Source organism: Xenopus laevis, chromosome 5L (assembly GCF_017654675.1).
Source record: "Xenopus laevis strain J_2021 chromosome 5L, Xenopus_laevis_v10.1, whole genome shotgun sequence".
Taxonomy (NCBI): domain Eukaryota; kingdom Metazoa; phylum Chordata; class Amphibia; order Anura; family Pipidae; genus Xenopus; species Xenopus laevis.
In genome coordinates this window covers 165,302,924-165,326,271 of record NC_054379.1, presented here as the reverse complement: position 1 = coordinate 165,326,271, position 23,348 = coordinate 165,302,924, and the positions used below count along the sequence as shown (strand labels likewise).

The window sequence follows — 23,348 nt, the reverse complement described above, 5'->3', positions numbered from 1 at the left end:
TTCCCCCTACTGCTCTCTCATTCTGTGTTTCATAAAATCCACTTGTTCTCCAGGACCTCCTAACTAATCTTAAAGGGATACTGTCATGGGAAAAAATGTTTTTTTCAAAATGAATCAGTTAATAGTGCTGCTCCAGCAGAATTCTGCACTGAAATCCATTTCTCAAAAGAGCAAACAGATTTTTTTTATATTCAATTTTGAAATCTTACATGGGGCTAGACATATTGTCAATTTCCCAGCTGCCCAAAGTCATGTGACGTGCTCTGATAAACTTCAATCACTCTTTACTGCTGTACTGCAAGTTGGAGTGATATCACCCCCTCCCTTTTCCCCCCAGCAGCCAAACAAAAGAACAATGGGAAGGTAACCAGATAACAGCTCCCTAACACAAGATAACAGCTGCCTGGTAGATCTAAGAACAACACTCAATAGTAAAAACCCAGGTCCCACTGAGACATATTCAGTTACATTGAGAAGGAAAAACCGCAGCCTGCCAGAAAGCATTTCTCTCCTAAAGTGCAGGCACAAGTCACATGACCAGGGGCAGCTGGGAAATTGACAATATGTCTAGCCCCATGTCAGATTTCAAAATTGAATATAAAAAAATCTGTTTGCTCTTTTGAGAAATGGATTTCAGTGCAGAATTCTGCTGGAGCAGCACTATTAACTGATGTGTTTTGAAAAAACATTTTTTCTGATGACAGGATCCCTTTAAAAGCATCTCCCTGGCATGAACAAAGAAGTCTTTCTATAGGCGGGAAAGCTTAAACTACGGTTAAGAGATACAGAATGCATTAGAGTGGATTTACATTCCATCCGTGCCCGTGATCCTCATTGAAATATATTTTCCCATCATGTCTAATTCTTCTAATTACAATTCAGATTAATTCATTGGGCAGTAGTGATATTATAATTATCATCCGCCGGTTGATTACGGAATGATGAATTTGGACCGTTAGGACTTTCCTCCGTGGCTGAGGGTAATGGAAGGAGTTCATTTAAGGAATAAATGTTTATAGAAATGTTATGGCTGATACTAAAAGGAATTCATGTTTATATTAAGCTGATTGGCGCATGCGAATGCCTTCTGATTAAATTAAAGTAGCGTCAATGAGGGTTTACTAAAAATTCTGCACCAGTGATTCCCTCCTTCCACTCAGATAATCATCGCAATGCCTTCTTGCTTGTCATCTCGGTAATGATGCTCTGAGATTGCCCGTCTGCAGATCCGCTCGCTGTGCCTCTTACATTTCCTAGATTACAAGCTCCTGGGGGTTGGAGAGATATTTCTAGCTTTTTTGTTGGACGGGTTTTTTTTTTCCAGAGCAGAAGTATCAAAAAACAATGGTTCCTTTAACTTGAAATCCCAAGGTCACATTTGGGCACTGAGAACGATCTCCCTGTGGTCACTGCCAACTTCATCTTATTAAATCTGTTAGGAATGTCACATTTTTGATAGAAGGGGTGATTATTCGTGCACCAGTTAACCTGAGCCCACTGGGCTTCCTCGTAGGCAACATGACCGGATAAAGAAAAGGCTCATTGTTTTGCAGGCTTGGCATTTTTTTTATTTGTGTCCCTCTTGCAACTAGTGTAACATTACTCCTCTACTATTTGTTACCTAAACTCATTACAGTCATTTCTTTATCAGGGGCTCTCCCTATAATTTATAAATTGTAGGTCTCACCACTGTCTCAGCACTTTACCTTGTAGGGTATCCCAAACCTAGGACTAACTCCAATGACCCGGTCACAGCTCACTGTTCTGGCTATAGCAGCCACTTTTGGCTTCGGGTGGAGCCACCAGGACTTAGTGTGAGAGGACCGAGGAGAGAGTTCTGAGCATTCTAGGGAACTGAATGTCTAAAAAGGACGGGGAAGCAGACAGCATAGTCGTGGAACCGGCCGGGTCAAACCAGACTGGCAAAGCAGTACCAATTCAGTGTGCAGAAACAGTCAAGGTCACAAGCCGGGGTCAACACAGTAACATGGTATCAAAATCAGAATCCAAAGAGTAGTCAAAACAGGCAGTAGTCCGTACAGACAGCAGATTGGCAATGTCAGGGACAGGCAAGGGTCTAGAACGAATATCAGACTTGGAAAACATACCCAGGAACTATGGAATAGACCTTTACTTTGGGCAACGTGGAAAAGGAACATGTGCCAACTGGAATGACGTCACATGGCGCGGCAAAGAAAGCTGAGAACACCCAAGCCCGGAAATGGCACTTTAGGAGTGGCGAGAGAACGAAGAAGACCCCACTAGACAACCATTCTTACATACCTACAACAAAACATGTGACATGATTTGACATTAAAACACACATACGTCATCCTCACATTTTTTATTAACATACAAACCTATGACTGTGCAAAACTAGTTGTAGCAGTGCAAGCATAAATAATATCTTGTTCTGTAATTATTAACATGGATGAATATTGAGATGTATTTATAAATGTATATAGGGGGGGTTGTCCTGTATGGGCAAAGGTGTGTGGCTGGCAGGTAGGAGCCTATGTGCTGTGTAACGAGGGTAATACAGGAATGGAGCATGATAATAGGCAGATGACATGTAGGAAAAGGATTTATTATTGCAAATAGAGAACAATGTAGCAGGTTCAATGTAAGGTTGAACATGAACAAAAGTCCTTTTACCAAGCCAGTGGCGGGTGGCTAGCAATCAGTCCGTTAAACAGGCCGTAGGTCTGTATAGGCTGCAAACAAGGGACGTCTGGTAGGCAGGCCGAGGTCAGGGGCAGGAAAGGATATACCAGAAAACAGGCCGAAGTCAGTACCGGGAGATCAGTTGAAAGCAGGCAGAGATCAGGAACAAGGGCACAGGAACAAGGCAAGGACTCCGGTTCTGGAACCAGGAATCAAGGAGGGAACGAAAGAGGAACAGGCAGGGAACAAGCAGGAACAACAGAGTAATGGGCTGGATCAGGCTTGTGGGCTACAGAAATGAGCAACTGGGAGTTGCAGGGAGCAGCCTTATAAAGGTCCCCGATTACTCGATCATTAACAGATGAGCTTAACGAGTCAGAAGGAGGGCACTATTTGGAAAGGAATGTAAGAGACCAGTTATAGAAACTCAGCACAAACACTAGATGCCTCCGGTGGCTCACTGGGGTAATGCAGGTGACTAGAAACACAGTGACCAGAGTTTGATTACTGGTGGATCCTGACGGGTAGAATAAACTAGATCACCCATCCAGTTGCTATCTTAAAGGGGTGGTTCACCTTCAAGTTAACTTTTAGTATGTTATAGAATGGCCCATTCTAAGCAACTTTTCAATTGGTCTTCATTATTTATAGTTTTTGAATTATTTGCTTTCTTCTTCTGTCTCTTTCCAGCTTTCAAATGGGGGGTCACCGACCCCATCTAAAAACAAATGCTCTGTAAGGCTACAAATTTATTGTTATTGCAACTTTTTATTACTCATCTTTCTATTCAGGCCTCTCCTATTCATATTCCGGTCTCTTATTCAAATCAGTGCATGGTTGCTAGGGGAATTTAGACTCAGACAACTAGATTGCTGAAATTGCAAACTGGAGAGCTGCAGAATAAAAAGCTAAATAACTCAAAAACCACTAAAAATAAAAAAAACCAGTTGCAAATCACTCTACATCATACTAAACGTTAACCTCAAAGGTGAGTAACCACTTTAATAATTAAAGAATCATTCTGTTGAAATGCTGGCTGTAGGCACTGTTTACACTAAATTGTAAGCATGCCGGCTTCATCTCATTTCTTAAAATATTGAAATAGCGGGGCATTTAGGATAATGTTAGTGTAAAAAAGGTTTATTTTTACATAGAAAAAAAACATGTTTAGACCACCACTAAATTGACGGGGCACAATAACAAAGCAGTCCTGTCCATTTAGTGGGGTTGAAACACGTTGGGCTTTTCCTATGAAATAAATTTACTTTTTTGCACATTATCCTGAATGCCCTGCTATTTCTATATTCTTTATATCAATTTGGGGACCTTAAGTCTACTAGAAAATCATGTAAACCTTAAATAAACCCAATAGGCTGATTTTGCTTCCAATAAGGATTAATTATATCTTAGGACTTTTTGAGTTTATTTGAACTCTACAGAAAATAAATAATTAACGGGGAATCCGACCGACATGCCAGTTGACAGTAAAAGATTTTATGGACAACTGCAACTGTAGAACCCTCCCCAGTCTGAAGGCCCTATCACTGGTAGTATTCCATGATGGTAACGGCACAGTCTCTGTCCATAAATATATATATTTATATAAAGGAAACTGTACAGGTGAGCACTGGTGCTCCTGGTGGCCACAGATCAAGGTCAAGGTTCTTTTTTCTTATGACAGTAAAAAAAGAAATACGTTTTTAAAAATGTGAATTAGTTGATTACAATGGAGTCTATGGGAGATGGCCTTTCTGTAATTCTGTGCTTTCTGGATAATGGGTTTCTGGATAACTGATGTGTATAATATAGATGAAAGCGAGAGATAGGACAACGGAACACAATACTCATTTCATCAAGCAATGTCTTTAGAGAATTTCTTTTTACAATCTGCAATTGGTCAGTAACGATTTGCCTCTATACTGTTTCTTTATCGAATTATCACTGTGAAAATTTGACTTTACTGGATCATCCGGCACAGATCGGGAAACAACTTATGGGACATCTTCTGTTGACTTCTACGTGATCTCAACAGGTTTGAGACGGATTATTTTCAGATTTTTATCAGCTTTGGGGTATAACAAATATCTAAAAATTTATTTTTTTCTAAATTTGAAGTTTAATTAATGGGCCCCCAAGTGTCTTCGAGTAGTTTATATCTGAAATGGATGGTCAGGACTGCACATTTGAACTTTGAATTGTAAAGTTTCCTTTTGAAGAGACTGAGTGAAATTGTGCTCTTTCTTGTGTTAAATTATCCCATTAACAATGGTAATTTTGCTTACTTTCTCCTTGACTGTGATTTCAGGTTCCGTTTTTATTTCACAATGGCAATAATCACTGATTTCAGGTTCATTTTCATTGCACAATGGTAATAATCACTGATTGCAGGTTTATTCATTTCACAATGGGAATAATCACTGATTGTAGGTTCAGTTTCATTTCACAATGGGAATAATCACTGATTTCAGATTCAGTTTCCTTTCACAATGGGAATAATCAATGATTTCAGGTTGTTTCATTTCACAATGGGAATAATCATGGATTTCATGTTCAGTTTCACAATGGGAATGATCAACTCTTTGTTGGATAAGTGGTGCAGCAAGACAATAGTTCCCTCTATTATCTCTAAACCACCAAAAGTCCATTTTCCCTCTTTCGTGTAGAATTGTCATTTATAGTTCTTTACTCAAGCACCTGGTACACAAAACAAAGCCTTTCTTTTTGGATAGGTGATTTTCTTTTCTCCCATACACTTTACCTAATCTTTGTATTTATTTATTCCTTCTATGTCTCTAAGTGATTTTTGCTCTGCATAACTATTGAACGCAAGCACTTTCTACCTACATATTATATAAGTAAACACCATATATATAATTCTTCTTGAACATGATCCTGGAATCCTACAGCATCTGTTAGCATAGTCATCCCTGATGTTCCCAAAATTACAAAATACACATGGCATCCTAGGCTCAAAGTTCGGCTTTCCATTCCTGTTGGCGCCAGTGTTGGTACGGAATGTAGAGCTGCTCATCGTTCCCACTATTATACACACAGTGTTCTCTAGGTACACTCTATAAAAATTCCATCCGTGATTACGCTTGTCCCTGTCATTCATTGTAAGTTGATATCTTGAAGCCCAAAGTGATTTGACAGCTGGTAAAATGTCACAGGCTTAAGTGAAACATCTGCGCGCTGTGCACACCAGATGCATCTATAAAGTTCTATCTAACCACTTGACAGCCTTTTCACATCAACAAACACCATCTTTCCTTTGCACTTATAGATGACATACTTTATAATGTTGTGATACATATTTTGGCTTGAAGGTTTGTTTTCACCTGGAGAAAGTATCTTAATCAGTAATGTCGGCAGCCAAAGAGGGTGTTTCCATCTGTAAATAAACGTTTAGGAATGGCTTCCTTCCCAGGCTACTGATGGCTGTGTTGACCACTGGGATATTCAACCTTTGACCCTTTGTTTATCCCAAGGATATTTTGCTTATAAACTGCCCCCTGCAATTTTTGTAACCCCAACTCCTAGTATCCATCAGTAAACTGGGATTACACTGTATGCCGGCACCCTTAATAGCTAAAGATTTCATTTTCCCAAGTCTGGCCTTTGTAGCAACTTGTTTTTATCCTGTGCTGCATTTCTTTTACTCTATTCATTCAGCATAAAACTTCCATATCAGACCTTTATTTACAGGCTGGGCAAAACATTTTAACTATAGCCCCCCTTTGCTTCCTAATGATTACATTTGATTTAAAACATGTTCCTTTTGTACTTTATAATATATGAAAATTCATGAACCCTACAAGTGGTTGAGCTGCTTTGATGTATGATGGTTATAATGGCTACAACTTTATCCCAAGCAAGTCCTCCTTTTAAATGTAGTCAACGTTGATCTAGATTCTCAAAGAGATTAAAATATCATCAGCATACACTTAAGTCATGAAAGATTTCATTAATATAAAACATATTGGAGTCTAGACAGGGCATGATATAACCCAGATGGTATGGCAAGATATTCATGATGACCATTTCAGGCCCTGAATGCAGTGTGGATTCCATTGTACACCAATCCATGGAAACCATTGACCAAATCAAGAATAAATCAAGAAATTCTGTTTTTTTTAAAAACTTTAATTCCCTGTAATCAATTTGGGGGCAAAGTGGCCATAAAAAAATAAAAAAAAAGATTAGAGAACCAGTGGAAAAAGATGAAATGCTGGTAAATACCCTTTCAAGGAGAGCTTGAAAATTCTCCCAAAAGGAATCTTGACACCTGGTAGCAGATCGATAGGGCAATGGTATACCTGTGCATTGCCTCTGCAGCATCTGGGAAAGATAGGATTCCCTTAACCCAGTCTGTATGTCAGGGTTCTTTTTAAATAACAAGGAAATCAAAATATCTGATCAAGTTAAATAGAGCCAAGAAAGCAGCAACATTTATGCACAGTGGGATTAGGTGTTAAAACAACCAAGATGCTGCAAAACAACCACCACAACATAGGCCCAGACCATTTAGCCCATGGCACTCCTTTTCAGCTGCAGAAAGCTGCCTCTTCCTTCAAGTAGGACTCAATTATTATCTGGGGTGTCAACTAGTGAATTCATCTTTAATATTTTTCTCTTATAATGATAGATCTCTGACCCATCTCATTCTAGGTGCCATCCACCTTCTAAAGTGGCTGTGATTTGTGATCAAAGCAGTGATTTGTTGAGAAAGACAAACTAATACCTGTTCAGTCCCATCAGAATCCATAATCTGGTCTGAGCACAAGGTTAGATATGGATACTATGAACCCCAGTTCCTGAATTGAGGTGAGAGAGTTGCCAACAGGATTTCCAGAGACTCCCAGACACGCTTCTCTCATAACTATATTTAATAGAGGAGCAGATATATGGAGACAGAAGAGTTCTTTAGTTCCAAGTAACTAAAGGGACCAGCTGAAGGTTCCAAGGAACTGAAGGGACCAACTGAAGGTTCCAAGGAACTAAAGGGACCAGCTGAAGGTTCCAAGTAACTAAAGGGAACAGCTGAAGGTTCCAATGAATTAAAGGGACCAGCTGAAGGTTCCAAGGAACTAAAGGGGCCAGCTGAAGGTTCCAAGTAACTAAAGGGGCCAGCTGAAGGTTCCAAGTAACTAAAGGGACCAGCTGAAGGTTCCAAGGAACTAAAGGGACCAGCTGAAGGTTCCAAGGAACTAAAGGGACCAGCTGAAGGTTCCAAGTAACTAAAGGGACCAGCTGAAGTTCCAAGGAACTAAAGGGACCAGCTGAAGGTTCCAAGGAACTAAAGGGACCAGCTGAAGGTTCCAGGGAGTGGAGAACTGCCTACCAAACACTAATTTGTAGCATGAAAGAGGGGAGTCTAGGAGCTTGATTAGTGAGGAAGCAGGACAGACACCCTTGAGGTAAGTATAGGAGCTGCAACACAAATTCTCATTACAACAGAGCCAAGGGTCAAAACCAGGGCCGGAACTAGGGGTAGGCACAGTGGTCAAAACCAATTAATCTACAAAAAGACAAGGACAAGTGCAACTAATTCAGTCACAGCTGGTCATACACAATGGGAAGTCACAAGGAAATTGGGGGGAATTAATTAAGATTCAGGAATTCAACCAGTAAAGGGGGTGGCAGGGAGCGTTCAGAATGTATTTTCTTCATTTTTGATAGGGGTTTATGCAGCTTTGTTTGGGAGGATAGAAAACTGATTAACTCCTGATACTTATACTGTTTTATTACTTGTTTATGTATATGAGACATCGATATAAGTCAGGCAAATCTTCACTCGGGTGATAGCTGTGATCTTTGTACTCTATGGGGCACTGACATTACAACTGGGCAACTTATCCAACTGGAAGTGACACAGAGCATTAGAAATATTCACAGGGCTCAGCATCCGACTTTGGGCTCTCAGGGGCCCCACATACCCCCTGGGCCACCTGCCTCAGTCCTGGATTCCTGCTCGTGGTGCCAAAACCCACCTTCCACTGTGCATACCTGTTCCCTTGCGGCCACAATTGGGGAGAGTTATGGGAGAGCACCAGAATAAGGTGGGAATGGGTCTGGGTCGGCGGGACCTACCCTTTTTTCTTCCCGCTGTTCTGCCGGCCCAGTCAGATCCTTGACCAATCTGTAGCAAGTGAGAGCATTTGAATCATAATCTGGCTAGACCAATCTGATATTAATGAATAATAATGAATAATAACTAATTGAATGGCAGGAAAAGGACATTTGTGATGAACTATCCCTGAAGGAGATACATACTGTAGCTATGCTCATTACAGCCAGTGGTTAGTTGTACAACTGCTTCCGTTCCTTTAAACGTGGATTAAAAAGTGGTGATAAATTCAGAGCAAATTGAATGAACTCTAGTTCCTGTACTTTTCAAAGGCCATTAAACCTTTTCTCCACTCTGCTGCTTACAAATGCCTATAATGTCCTTCAATTTAAACACGTTAAATTTAAAACAATTTTCTTTGAATGTTCTACAATTCATGGAATACAAACAATGGCAATGCTCTGCTCTGTACAAGATGTTTCCCCTTTTTTTAACGGCCTTAGTTAATAAGGAGACATTTTGCCATCAATGACATGTCCTCTAATTTACACCTACCGACATACACTCATCATTCCTATTCTAGGACGTCCTTTTACTCATCTGTTCTGGAATATTATGTTCCTCAAACGACCTACTCTAGAACACCATGTTGCTCTTCCTTCATGTGGTCATCTGTATTTTCAGCCACCTTCTGATTCCTGCCATTCACTTTCCATTGCGAGGTCCATCTGTTCCATCGCTAAAGGGGTTACTATTTTCTCCTCTTTGTGTTTTTCTGCTATAAAAAAAAATTATTTGTGTAGCCCTGAAGCTTATATTGTACATGAGAGTTCATCATCTTGCTCTTTGTTTATCATAAACCCTTAATGATTGTTAACCAAAAAATTTTCTTGAAATTTCTTGTATTCGTTCTGCCTCCCTCCAATATGAAAAAGCTGCTCTTTAGTCTTTCTGGTTGCTATGGACATTAGTAACTTGTTTTTTATACACTCTTTTACTAGTGATAAGTGTTATTTTTGTCACCGCAAAAATGACACCCATAGACTCTAGCAGGCGCATCAAACAAAAAAAAAAAACATTTTGCCTCCCCTAGACTTCAATGCATTTTGAAGCAAAATGGGTCAGATTGCCCATCGCTGTCTTTTACCTTTCAGTCCATCATACCAGTGATTAGTTCCTAGAAATATGGTAAATGTGTTTCTCTATATTCTAGGCAACAGTTCTGGTAGGGCCACACTTATGACAAGGCCTATATGTACATATAAGGGGTCGTGTATTATGTGCAACAAAGGGTGCAAAGTGCAAAAATATAAACAACCCATAGTGCTCTTGGACTCCTATCTAGGGTCTTGTGTAGTCATGTAGCATAAGCCATATTGAGGCCTTTTTCTTCCTATACCAGTTGAAATGTCCAATAAAGCCATTTCTGAGTGCAGCTTCCCGTCAATGCAATATATAGAAACCAAACACATACCCTATGTACTGCGGCAATGAATCAATTCAGAGGAATTGTTTAACCGCAGGCAACGAGGAAAGCTAATAATTGCTAATGCTGGCACTGCGATCAACAGCTGCTTCTAGTTGCAAACATTCCAAATTCCTTGGCTTCTTGGTAATGGGTTTAGATTTGGATTGTGTGAATCAGAAGAGCTGGCACTCATTGTGAGAAACAGCCAGGAGCTGGAAAATAACTCCTCCGACTCCTTTTGTAAAGCCTATTTAGTTGTGTGGACTCTGGATATTTGCACTGGCTGCGATCCTTGCATGTTAAGTGGCATAAGTAATTGTGTACACACCATCCAGTCCAACTGGTCAGGGAGAGGCGGAAGCGCCGGAGGGAATCGCAAACAATGACAATGTTACGGGAAAATAAATTAGAAAAAAGTTTCCCACCTGACCGTTTGTGTTTCATCAGGGGGATAGGGGAGTTAATCAGGCGGCTCGCTTTAGAGACGGACCTCAATTTGCAAATGCGATGATATCACTTACGCATGAGCCTGCTTTTTATTCGTTGCCTAAGTGACAGCACTCCTAATTTCTCAACCATTCCATGGCAATTTCACCCTTTCTACCCTTGTGATAAGCTTTCCCCATTCTGATCTGCGTATTTCATTTAATTTTTGTAGAATAAAACAAGCCTTCAGGTATCCAACGGATCTAGACGTTGGCAGTTGCGGTGAGACGTATTGATGACCCCACTTGATTGCTAATTGAGAAGCAGAATCCTCTCTGGCAGAGCTATTAGTGTCCCTCTTATAGTGTAAAGAATTGGAAAGACCCTGGGGCATCATTATTTGCTCTGTAATTGAAGGGAACACACTTTATTGCCTGTGATTGAGCAAAAGGCCAGTTGATAGGTGACACTTTGTATTCAAAGAAGCAAGAGGTGTGCTACAGACAATTAAAAGGTGAATGTTGCGTTCAGTTTTAAATAAAGTCAGGTTAATAATTCAAACTCTTCATAATTCCAGTAGGAGTTTTTCCATGCATTAAAAATTCTGAAATAATCACAAGTACCTCCCCCCCAATCCCAGAGGTAGGGTCTTTGTTTTTTATTGAAAACTTTACAACAGAATATGAACATAATTTAGACTAACATAACACTCAAACAGAACCAAAATGCCCCCCCCCCCAGTCCATTGGCCAAATATCCTGATGGATAAAATGATAATGGGACAAAGACAGTCTCAGGGGCAAATTCACTAAGATCCGTAGTTGCGCCAGGCGTAACTTCACCGCACTTCGCATAGTTTCGCCAGCGCTCCGCAAATTCACTAAAATCCGAAGTTGCGCTTAGGGGTAGCGTAAGGTTGCGAAGTTGCGCTAGCGTTGATTTGCTAAGCGAAGTTACGCTAGCGATGGTTAATTTGCTTACGGCGCCAAATTCAAATTTCAATGGAGGAATACGTAGAATCACTACAAATGCCTGGGAAACCTTCAAAACATCAAATAAAAATTTTTTTTTGCCCTACACATGTGTCCACTGTATAGTTAAGTTGCCATGAGTTAGGAAATGTAGGGGGGAAGGAGGGGAGTCCCAAAAATTTTTTTTCGATCTTTTTTCGATCACCCGTAATATAGAAAAAACACCAGCGTTTTTTTGGGACTTAGAAAAAATTTGAACTTTTTTTGAAGCAATCCCTATATACTCTATATAATCTATTGCTCTTCGCCTGGTCTGAGGTGGCGAAGGAAGTCTGGCGTAAAAGGTAGCGTTCAGTAAAATGCGCGCGTTTGTGAATTTGCGTAGTTACGTCCGTTGCGCAAATTCGCCAGGCGTAAGGGTGCGAAGTAACACTAGCAAATTTACGCCAGCGTTCGTTTGTGAATTTGCGAAGTAACGAAAATGACCAACGCTAGCGAATTGACGCTAGCGTTAGGCGCTTCGGCGCATAGTGAATTTGCCCCATAGTCTTATGAAGAGTCTATGCCTTTGCTGTGCAATGAAGAGACAGAACTATATACAGCCAGTTGGGGCTCCTGGTGGCCTGAAGGAGTAAAATTCAATGCGTTGAGCTTGGTATATCTGCAAAACTCCCAGTCCCATGTAAGAACAAAGTCTAACCACAAAGTTAAAACTCCTAGGGGCAGATTTACTAAAGGGCAAAGGGCACTCTATCACCAGGCGACTTTTTCGCTCTGCCAAATGGATGTTACTCTGCGGATTTTACTGAACCTCTTTCATCAGACCAGGCAAAGTGCAAGTAGCTAGATCTTCCTCAATCTTCTGAAACTTACATTATATTCTGTGAGCCGAAAGTGCATCAAGGTCCAAAAACCGCTGGCGTCTTTTCCCTTTTTTCAGACTTGATTGCCAGCAAAAGGCATAAATTTTACATTTTTTGTGTAACCGGTTTTCCCCAGACATTTTATAACATATGGAACATTAATTTTACCGTGGGCTCATGTGTAGGGCATTAGAATAAAGAACTATTGTCTTTATTAACATTTAGCATAAAGACTTCCATATAACTTTCCCGCCCTATGCAAATTGACCTGAGCGCAAGATCCCTAGTGAAGTTTTGCTAGTCAAAATGAACACTCGCGCATCTTCACTAGCAATTTCTTTCATTGCATTGAAGTAACGCTAGTGAAAAGTCGCCAGCGTTCGGCGCCCACGATTAAACTCATTTGCATTTTAGTGAATTGGCGTTGTCTGAGCAAATTTTCGCTTGTCGCAGTGTTTTGCTGGGTGCGAAGTGGACGCTGGAGAATTTTCGCTAGTTAGTAAAACTGCCCCCTAGAAAGCCTGGTAGAACCACAATGGTACCTAGGCAATGCCCCATTGGTACTGAGCCAAATTGAGGACCATGGCACCTACTATTGCCCCCTCACCACATTTTTAATGGAGCTATGGTTCCAAAGTATTCCAGCAGGACTCATGGGATGGGACATAGTCATCTTGCTCAATGTTGCCCTTAATTCAGGGCTATCTCCTGGGTCATCAAATACTCAAACACAGAAAAATATCTTCTATTGGTGCTCACCAATTATGCCTTGTCCTCTTTATGTCTAGAGGAAATGTCATGATTCTGCGAATACTCTCATATCATAGCTTGGCTTTTCTACCATGTTTTTGGGGGGTTTCTAGCTTATTGCACCTATAAAAGTTGTGGAGCTTGCACTTTTTCTACATTTCTTCCATAGCTGATGCCTGTCCCTCACATTACCAAACAAAGCCCTTTAGGCACTGATCCTCATGGTACATCAGCAATCTGGGTATCGTTCTCGCTGTTTCTCCTGCCAACAACCCCACACCTTCAAGGTCTTGTCTTTTATCCATTACAGTAAAAATACTTGGTCTGTGGATTTTTTTTTTTTAAAGGTAAAGTTTTTTATTGTTTTATAACACATAAAACATAAAAAAAACAAAAACAAAATATATGCCGGAAATGCAGTTGAGGTACCATTACAGAGCTTGAAATAAAATGTGTACATATCAATTTGCTTAGTAATGTGATTGATACACTTCAAGAATTAAAACACAGTTCAAACAGTCGTACAGGGAGATGTGAATGTTGCCTCCAAGATTTCTATCATTAACATACTGGACAGTGACTAGATAGAATCAAGGATTTCAGCCTTTTACAGTATAAATAAGCACTTCTTTTCATGTTCGGGAGCCCTGACCCCCAAGTCCCGCTTCCCACCATGGACTCCATATTTTCTCAAATCTTTGCAGTGAGCCTCTGGCTAGTAAGGTGAGTTTAATGAGAGGCAGATTCTGATTCACCAACGTTTTGTACCGTGGGCGGTTGGGGACCCATCCATGCCATAGCAATTACTTTCTTAGCATAGTACAACAGTGTACGGTATCTAACTCTGGCATGGTTAGCGTATATGATTTCATCTATGACTCCTAATATGCACACCTGTGGGGTCAGCAGCCTAGGGAAATCTAACTTATCCGCTAAGATATCCATGACTTCGGTCCAAAACATGGAGACCGGTGGGCACAACCAAGCCATGTGCAAAAAGGTGGCTCCTTCAGCCCCGCATCTATGGCATTTTGCAGTTGGGTTATTTCCCATGGCTTTTAAACGCACAGGGGTGATATAGAATTGATGAATCCATTTAAATTGAACCAATTTGTCACGTATAGAGTAGAGATGACTATAACCTCTATCTGTTGCTTCCTCCCACTCCTCGTTTTCGAGGTCTGGGATATCGGCTAGCCATTTTTGATATGCTGCCTTAAACGGGGGGGGGGCATGTTTGTAGCAAGGTCTTATATAAGGTGGATGTAAGTTTAGTTATGGTAGGAGACCATAACACAGTTTCAAATTGTGGTTGTGAGGTTTGTATTTCAGATGCTCCAAATTGTGCTAGAAATACTTGCCGCAGTTGGAAATACCGAAAGTGAGATAAATTGGGCTCCGCAAGTTTTTCTTTAAAGAACTCATATGAGCCAAACTTGGCACCGTCGAGCACATCCTGTAGTCACCTAATGTGCTTACGTGGCCAGTAGAGAAAATCGGGGGAATTTATAGGTCTGTGGATTTTTAATAGTCCAATAATTATTTGGTCTGAGGCTTGGTAATGTCTCCCCCCATGTCATCTAGAAATGGTACAGCCGACCCACTTTCCAAATCCTCTTTTTGCAGGTGCATACATTAGATACCCCTTATAGGAGCCAATTATCTTATCCTGTAGTGGATTTGTAGGTGATTACAGTTTGCAGCCTTCTACAGAGGCTTTCGTTTCTCCTTGTGTTCAAGGACAGACCTGTCAAATGTCATCTCCACAGCTTAATCCCATGTAATTATTTGGCCAAATATTCATGTTGCACCTGCTTAATGAGAAGCTTCAATAGTTGCAGGAGCCAGCTGTGCATTCTGTGACTTTTTTTTTAGCAAAATCAGTCGGCTAATCTCATGTTAATGTTACTGATAACTCAAATTGGTCGTCCAACACTTTTTGAATGTGAGACTGGAATATGAAGAGGCCTGAATAGAAAGATAAAAAGTAAGAATAAAATTGTAGCCTCACGGAGGCTCAGTAGTTTTTTGGCTGCCAGGGTCAGTGACCCCTATTTTAACGCTGGAAAGAGTAAGAAAGCAAATAATTCAGAAACAATCAACTTTGACGAATCGGCAAAACTGGTGGTGGTTTGACTGTGCCAATGGCATGTTCCAATCAGAGAACGACCACTTCCAATTTCTAGTTCATATCGACTGTGTTCTGTTTGTTCAAGTTACAATTGCATTCTGCCATTTTATTGTTTATTTAGGAAATCAAAGACCTACAAACGTGATCCCAGGTTGACATATTTTTTTTTTATAAGCTGATTCCAGTTGAATTTCTATTTTATTGCTCTTTACCTGTCTGTCACAGTAATGAAAATGTGTAGCATGGTGGGGAATAATGAGGAATATGATGGAATAGATTGTCAGTCTATTAAGAGGGAACTGGGGGGGATGTTCCAGCAGGCAATTCTCCTGTATTTTCCTGAAATCATCTTGTCTGTTATTTATATAACATTGACGTATCCCCCAGCACTTTACAGAAATCTGAAATATTCACATCAGTGTCAAGAGTCCAAGTGGAGTCCGTTCTTTTAACCTATTTGTCCAAAGCTGAATATCTTGGTTGCTTTTAACCCAACTTCTTTTACTTCAGGTTTTCCAACCCATAACACTTATACCTAGGTCAAAGCCCTACATTGTTTGAAGATCTAGTCACCTATAACTAATTACTCGTCACCTATTTTAAAGCAAATATTTGATTGTTTGCTCTGGTTTACTAGAGCTGGGGCAAACTTTGACTTAATTTATAAAATCATAGTAAAGGAGGGTTACAAGGAGGCAAATGGTCACAAGAATGGGTCCATCAAGACCCCATCTACTTATGTAGGTCCCTTAAGGGGGTGTGGGGCATGTCACTCAGGTCTCAACCCAATCATATTCACAATTGCTTTGTCACAATAACCGGATAAGTGCTCTAGAGATACCTCATTTGATAGAAAGAAATCATTGTTACCATAGAGATACTTCTTTGGAAACAACTGAATATTAAGATATAATTATAGAGAAATGGCCTATAAATAATAATTTTTAGTCAAAATGCAAATTTTTGGATTAAAATGAAAAAAAATCTAAAAATTTGAGATTTATTATATCCCGAACCTGAAAATAGCTCAGTTCCGAAAATACACCATCTAAAACCTGTCAAGGTCATGTAGACGTCAATGACAGAAGTCCCTTGAACCATCTGAAGATGTTTGTAGCCTTCATGATTTTTTTTCTGTGGGTTTCACTCGAAAACTCGATTAATTTGGGCGATTCTAGTTTTTTTCTGCCTACACTGATTCGAGTTTTTTTACATTTGTTTCATAAATTAGAAGCCATTTGAGTTGTGAGTTAATTTCATCAAACTGATTGCACCAGTGCTAACCATGGGGCTGCGCCACTCTAAAAATATGACTGAGACTGAGATCATGGCGTCCCCTTGGCTTCCTTGAAATGTTTGCAATTGACTAATCTTCTAATCTTCATGGAAGCCTCCTGTGCCCATAGTATATGCGCATTAATACAAAGGGAAAACTTACCATTTCATGTGACCTTTTTGTGCAATGGAATATCGGTGGGAGCATCAGCAGTCCATTTGGAGCAATTCATTATCTTCTTCTGACTTATTAATTATTTTCTTCTGACTTATTTAATTTCCTTTTTTAGGCTGAATACAAATGGTTTTAAACAGCTGGGAAATAAATTGAAGTGAACAATAGGTTTTAATTTCATGGAAACGGTTATTGGTTGTGGCACGCAAAGCTCTTCGGTGGAATTTAATGGTCATCAAGAGACTCTAGACTCGTCTTATTGACAGCTCAGTTCTTTATTGTAATATTTTTGTTTTTTACCAGTTGTGGGCTCTTTGTTATAATTTATAGTTTAATATTAAAGAGTTTGTTCACCTTTCAACTAACTTTTAGTATAATGCAGCGCATGATATTCTGAGACAATTTGCAATTCGTTTTCATTATTTGTGGTTTTTGAGTTATTTTGCTTTTTATTCAGCGTCTCTTCAGTTTGCAATTTCAGCCATCTGGTTGCTAGGGTCCAAATTAGCCTAGTAACCATGCATTGATTTGAATAAGAGACTGGAATATGAATAGGAGAGGCCTGAATAGAAAGATGACTAATAAAAAGTAGCAGCAACAATACATTTGTAGCCTTACAGAAATTTTTTTTAAAGATAGCGCCAGTGAAAGTGCATTTGAAAGCTGGAAAGAGTCAAAAGAAAAAGGCAAATACCGTATATACTCGAGTATAAGCCGTCCCGAGTATAAGCCGAGGTACCTAATTTTACCTCCAAAAACTGGGAAAGCTTATTGACTCGAGTATAAGCCGAGGGTGAGAAATGCAGCAGCTTCTGGTAAGTTTCAATCAAAAAATTAAGGGTTTCTGCTCCCATTGGAGGTGCCGGCGTCTCATTTTTGGACGCCGACAACCATTCTTGGATGCCGGCGACTATTCTTGGAGACTATTTTTGGGCGCCGGCGACTATTCTTGGACGCGACCGTTTTTGCACTTGACCCGAGTATAAGCCGAGGTAGAGTTTTTCAGCATATTTTGGGGGCTGAAAAACTCGGCTTATACTCGAGTATATACGAGTATAAAAATATAAATAATGAAGACCAAGTGAAAAGTTACTTAGCATTGCCCATTCAATTACACACTAAGGGGCACATATCGAGGGTTAATAAACCCTCTAAGTAAAATCCTTCGAATATCGAATTCGAAGGATTTTAGCGCAAATCCTACGATCAAATAAAAATCGTTTATTCAAACGATTTTAAGTGCTCAATCAAAGGATTTTTCTTCGATCAAAAAAAGCTTAGAAAAGTGATGGGGAAGGTCCCCATAGGCTAACATTGTACCTCGGTAGGTTTAAACTGCTGAAATATGTAGTTGAAGTTTTTTTTAACGAGACTGTACTCGAATAGTCGAACAGTTTTTACTTCGAATCGAAGGTCGTAGTAGCCTATTCGAAGTTTTTTTCATTCGAATCCTTCACTCGAGCTTAGTAAATGTGCCCCCCTGAGTTAACTTAAAGTTCAACCACCCCTTCAAGGGTCCCTAAGGCCCCTCTAGGCCTATGTTATGGTTCCATCTTCTTCCTTTCCATTCCCTTAAAGGCATTCTACCTAAAGAAACACCTAATCTGAGAGGAAAAACAGTGCAACCACATATGGAGTAGTGGTATTTAATACCATTTCCAAAATAAGTTATGTTATAAGTCGCCATTATAGGGCTCTGATGATGGTTGTATACTGTAGGACAGCAAAACCTGTGACTGTATTTTGGCTTCTGTAGACAGGGAAGCAAAAGTACCATTACATTGTTTTGGTATGAATTATTGGATCTTGAAAACATAGATTTCAATTTTTTATTTTCCCAGCTCAAAATGTGTCGGCAGTGGATGTTCAGCGCAGTATTGAAACTATGGATGGCGGTGTCCATTAGCCTGTGCCAAAGTGGAGATGATGCCCTAGCAGATTTAGGGTCGGGTTATATTATAGACACTCTACATGATCAGCCCAAAGAGCCTACAAGTCAACCTAGAAGCCACCCTCAAGAAACAAACCAATGTCAGCTTACATTTACGGTCCCTCCTCAAGAACAATATGTGATGAAAGCGACATCTCCAGTTGTAAAGGAGGAGGTCACCTATCTACACAACCTACTTCAGGACACCAACAGGGTGTTACAGAGCCTGCAGTACACAGTTAATGCTGATGCCCAAGACCTTGGCTACCAAGAGGTCATTGATGATCACAACAAAGGAATTCGAGAGGACAACAAAGAATTTTATGGCACTTTAAGCAAAATTATGCAGGAGTTTCACACGCACATGGAGGAAGATGTAGCTGATGTTCCAGATGAGAGAACAAAGTAAGGATTCACCAAAAGTTAGTTGGTTTGTTAGTGCTTGTAGCATGCATAGAAATGTTCTTCCTAAATGGCGGGCAAGAAAATTGGTTGGGATGTTGAATGATCAGTCACCTAAATATGGTATAGAGTGATGGAAATGGATGTGGCTGTGCGTGCCAGATGCTGCAACTAAATCGGCTTCATCACTGCAATATCTATAGCTTGGTCATTTCTTTGTGAATTTTAGATCCATGTTTAGAATTTAATAGCAACGGCAAGTGTAAGGAAAGCATTTTTTAAATAAATCACTTATTTTCTTATGAACTGTGTAAAATAGATTTAGTAAGGGCTAAGTTGACTTGCAATGTTATTCCCCTCAGTGAAGCTATCCGTACAGACTCCCCAGCTCTGACATTCTTGCATTACAATAAGTAGTTAAATGAATATTTACTGTATATCCAGAGGGAAGTTGACTTATACGAGAACCAGCAGCCAATTAATATATTTACTACAAAGAATGAACCCTTCTATGATTGCACTTTGCAGAATCCATTCATCACCCAGACTGCAGCACAGAATTAGGAAAGTGTGGGCGATCCTAGAGAGTTTAATGACTTCTCTCTGCTCTGAAAAATGAAATCCTTGGGCTCTCAATCTTCTTCTACATTACTGTCCCCAGCATATCCCAACATCTGAAGGAATACCAAGACCAAATAAATTGTCCTTGACAATTAATGTCTGTTGAGTCATTAAAGGGGTCTGGTTTTTGAAATGTGTGTTGGGTGTTGCTTTAAAGGGATCCTGTCATCGGAAAACATGTTTTTTTCAAAACGCATCAGTTAATAGTGCTACTCCAGCAGAATTCTGCACTGAAATCCATTTCTCAAAAGAGCAAACACATTTTTTTATATTCAATTTTGAAATCTGACATGGGGCTAGACATTTTGTCAATTTCCCAGCTGCCCCTGGTCATGTGACTTGTGCCTGGACTTTAGGAAAGAAATGCTTTCTGGCAGGCTGCTGTTTTTCCTTCTCAATGTAACTGAATGTGTCTCAGTGGGACATGGGTTTTTACTATTGAGTGTTGTTCTTAGATCTACCAGGCAGCTGTTATCTTGTGTTAGGGAGCTGCTATCTGGTTACCTTCCCATTGTTCTTTTGTTTGGCTGCTGGGGGGGAAAAAGGAAGGGGTGATATCACTCCAACTTGCAGTACAGCAGTAAAGAGTGATTGAAGTTTATCACATGACTTGGGGCAGCTGGGAAATTGACAATATGTCTAGCCCCATGTTAGATTTCAAAATTGAATATAAAAAAATCTGTTTGCTCTTTTGAGAAATGGATTTCAGTACAGAATTCTGCTGGAGCAGCACTATTAACTGATTCATTTAAAAAACAAAAAATTCCCATGACAGTATCCCTTTAAAGCATAGGTAAAGGGTCATGCCCAAAAAGCTTGGGAGGAAAATGCTTGGATTACGACATAATGTTTAGTATCAATATCCCCATTAGTATGAGGTTCACAGTAATAATTGTTTAATACTAGTCACTAATAATTGGTTCTACATGGGGGTTGTGCAGAAACATTGGTAAATTTGCCCAGTTTTGAACCCCTGGCAAACACTACCATAATCCTGCAACCTTGCTCATTTTGGTGGTTACTCCAATGATCACCTGAGGGTTGAACTGCTTGGAATATTTTGCTGCATGGATAGATACCATCCTTAAAGTCAGATGTAGCGCATGTCTAAAAGAAATGGAACTGATATTAAAATCTAATCTGCACTACATGAAAGATGTGCTCCATCACGACAAGACTTTGGAAGGGAACACCACTTGTCCATGTCACCAATCTCCGGTGTAGGCCTGTACTGAGTGGTCTGATCATGTTTTTAGTTAATTAGAACACCCATGGCTGGCAAAATAGCTTTGACAAATGTATTTATTTTTAGAAGACCAATCAAATCTGTTTTTGGAGTTGAGAGTTGCTGAGTAGTTTGAATTCAAGCTCTTCTCTTATTTCTCCACTTAGGCTAAAAAGGAACTTCCAGATGATGGAAAATCTGCTTCAAACAACAACTCTCATAGCTGAAAAGCTTGACAAGAAGGCCGGAGACCTTGATGTTGCTTTAGAAAAGCAGATGGCAAAATGCACGACCCTGGCTTATCAAACTACCATGGGATCCTGACAGCATGATGGCGGCATCTTCCTCAACAAGCTTTCTTTTTTTGTTTCAGTTTGAGAATTTACAGTCATTTCTGTAAAGTGTATGGAAAATTGTGTAAATTTAATGCTGAATATTTCCTTTGTCTTATTCTGTAGGTTTCAAATATAATTACTGAACAGGAAAAGAGAACCCTGTAAACAAGTACTTCTTTTACTCCTGCTTTACTCCTTCATGTAAAATTCTGCCTCAGGATAAAAACTTGAAATGGTGATAATAAAAGGACAAGTATAACAGGATACTTTTGTTTTAAAGGGCATCTGAACATGAAATGGACTTTATGATGTAAGGTCCAAAAATATGTTTATGCATAAAGCAATTCAAGAAATTACACACCTACATAAAAATAGCTTGGTTTGTGCCAATAGAAGCTGATGTGGTTGAAATAACTCACTAATGGACGTAAAGAAGTTATATTATCTATGGTTTTGGAGGCTACGTGCTTATGTGTGGAGGTTTGGTTTCTATTACACTAGTGCCTGCCAATTTTTTGGGTCATATCCATATCTTTTTTTTCTTCTGTTTGTATGTATATCCGAAGCACTAATTGTATTTGCATAAAATGTGTTAGGACCTCAATCTCACTGTGACTTGTGTTAATTTTTATATGTTCTATTGTAGTAATGAAGTATTGCCTCTCTCTCTGGGAAACATTCTGCTTTTGAATTTGCCATAGTTACCCCTTTGTATTAGGGTAAGGCCACACTAAGCGATAGCGCGGCGATTTGACTTGCGGCGACTTTTCGCCGCGACTTTTAAACGGCAATCGCTGGCGAAACTTTGGCGCTGGCGTCTATGGGGAATCGCTGCGTAAAAACACACGCGGCGATCTTTTTTCTATTGTCGCTCGAAATCGCCTCGCTAGGCGATTTCAAGCGACAATAGAAAAAAGATCGCTGCGTGTGTTTTTACGCTGGCGATTTTGCGCGATTCCCCATAGACGCCAGCGCCAAAGTTTCGCCAACGATTGCGGATTAAAAGTCGCCGCGAGTCAAATCGCCGCGCTATCGCTTTATCGCTTAGTGTGGCCTTACCCTTACTTGTTGGGTCTTTATAGGTCAAGATGTGAAAACATCATTAAGTACTTTTATATTTTTTTATTGTATCACTGATAGTTACATGCCTCAGTGATACTGATCCATAATCTCCTGTATCAATGCTTTCTATAACATCTCACCATTCCCACTGTTAAAGATGGGACTTTATCATTAACTCTGTAAGACACGACGGGAGAATTAACCTCTTGGCGCGCCTCTCTTCGTGTGCCCAGGCGCGCACTTCCGCCTTGATTACGATTTTTGTCGATGCTGGGCGTCATGACGTCACCAAACAGCTCCAAATTCAAACTTCCCAATAAAGCCGGATTCCCCATTTTTTAAGTGCCCAAGCTAGGCTTCAGTTCACTGTTCCTGCTCAAGCATTTATTTGTATTGACTATCTGGTTTTGACTCCTGCCAAACTTTTTGACTATGACTTCCTGCCACCTGCCTTGAAATCTTTATAAGTTTTCACTACACCTCTTCGAATTCCTTGCTGGTACCTCACTTACGGACTGCTTTCTAGCCAAGCACATTCTTGTTGGTTTTCCGCAGCAAAAAGCCCGGGGCCCCAAAAGGGCATCGGTGAACACCAGAGACCACAGGGTTAACCTGTGCAACCGAGTGTACCCCTCACGGTGCAAGGTTCGTACAACGAGATCGTTACAAGCTCCCTTAAAGATATCAGAGGCCAACCAGATAGGACTTGTGGGGTCCTTCATTTCTTCAAGTAAATACATGCTCTGATCTGTGTCCTGTAGACAGCCCTGTCCCAGCAATGGTCTCCATATAGAACAAGTTTGCTAGAGGCAACTAGATTAATATATTAAGATGTTAAAGATGTTATGGATTTGCCTAGTGCAGTCCCATTAAGGGTATAAGTGGATATTTTTACATCCCAGGTGCAGGACTTTACATTTATCAACATTGAATCTCATTTGCCACTTAGCTGCCCAGATTGCCAGTTTGTCAAGATCCTGTTG

General features: G+C 40.1%; 1 protein-coding gene across 1 annotated transcript in view; it reads left to right on the top strand.

The window, feature by feature from the left end:
- Positions 1 to 21,907, top strand: part of LOC108717256 — a 72,736-nt gene extending 50,829 nt beyond the window's left edge. The window contains exons 2-3 of the mRNA XM_018264126.2: positions 18,632 to 19,125; positions 21,136 to 21,907. Coding sequence (XP_018119615.1) covers positions 18,638 to 19,125; positions 21,136 to 21,292 — 645 coding nt within the window. The 5' untranslated portion in view covers positions 18,632 to 18,637 and the 3' untranslated portion in view covers positions 21,293 to 21,907. The remainder of the gene's footprint in view (positions 1 to 18,631; positions 19,126 to 21,135) is intronic.
- Positions 21,908 to 23,348: the final 1,441 nt, after the last annotated feature.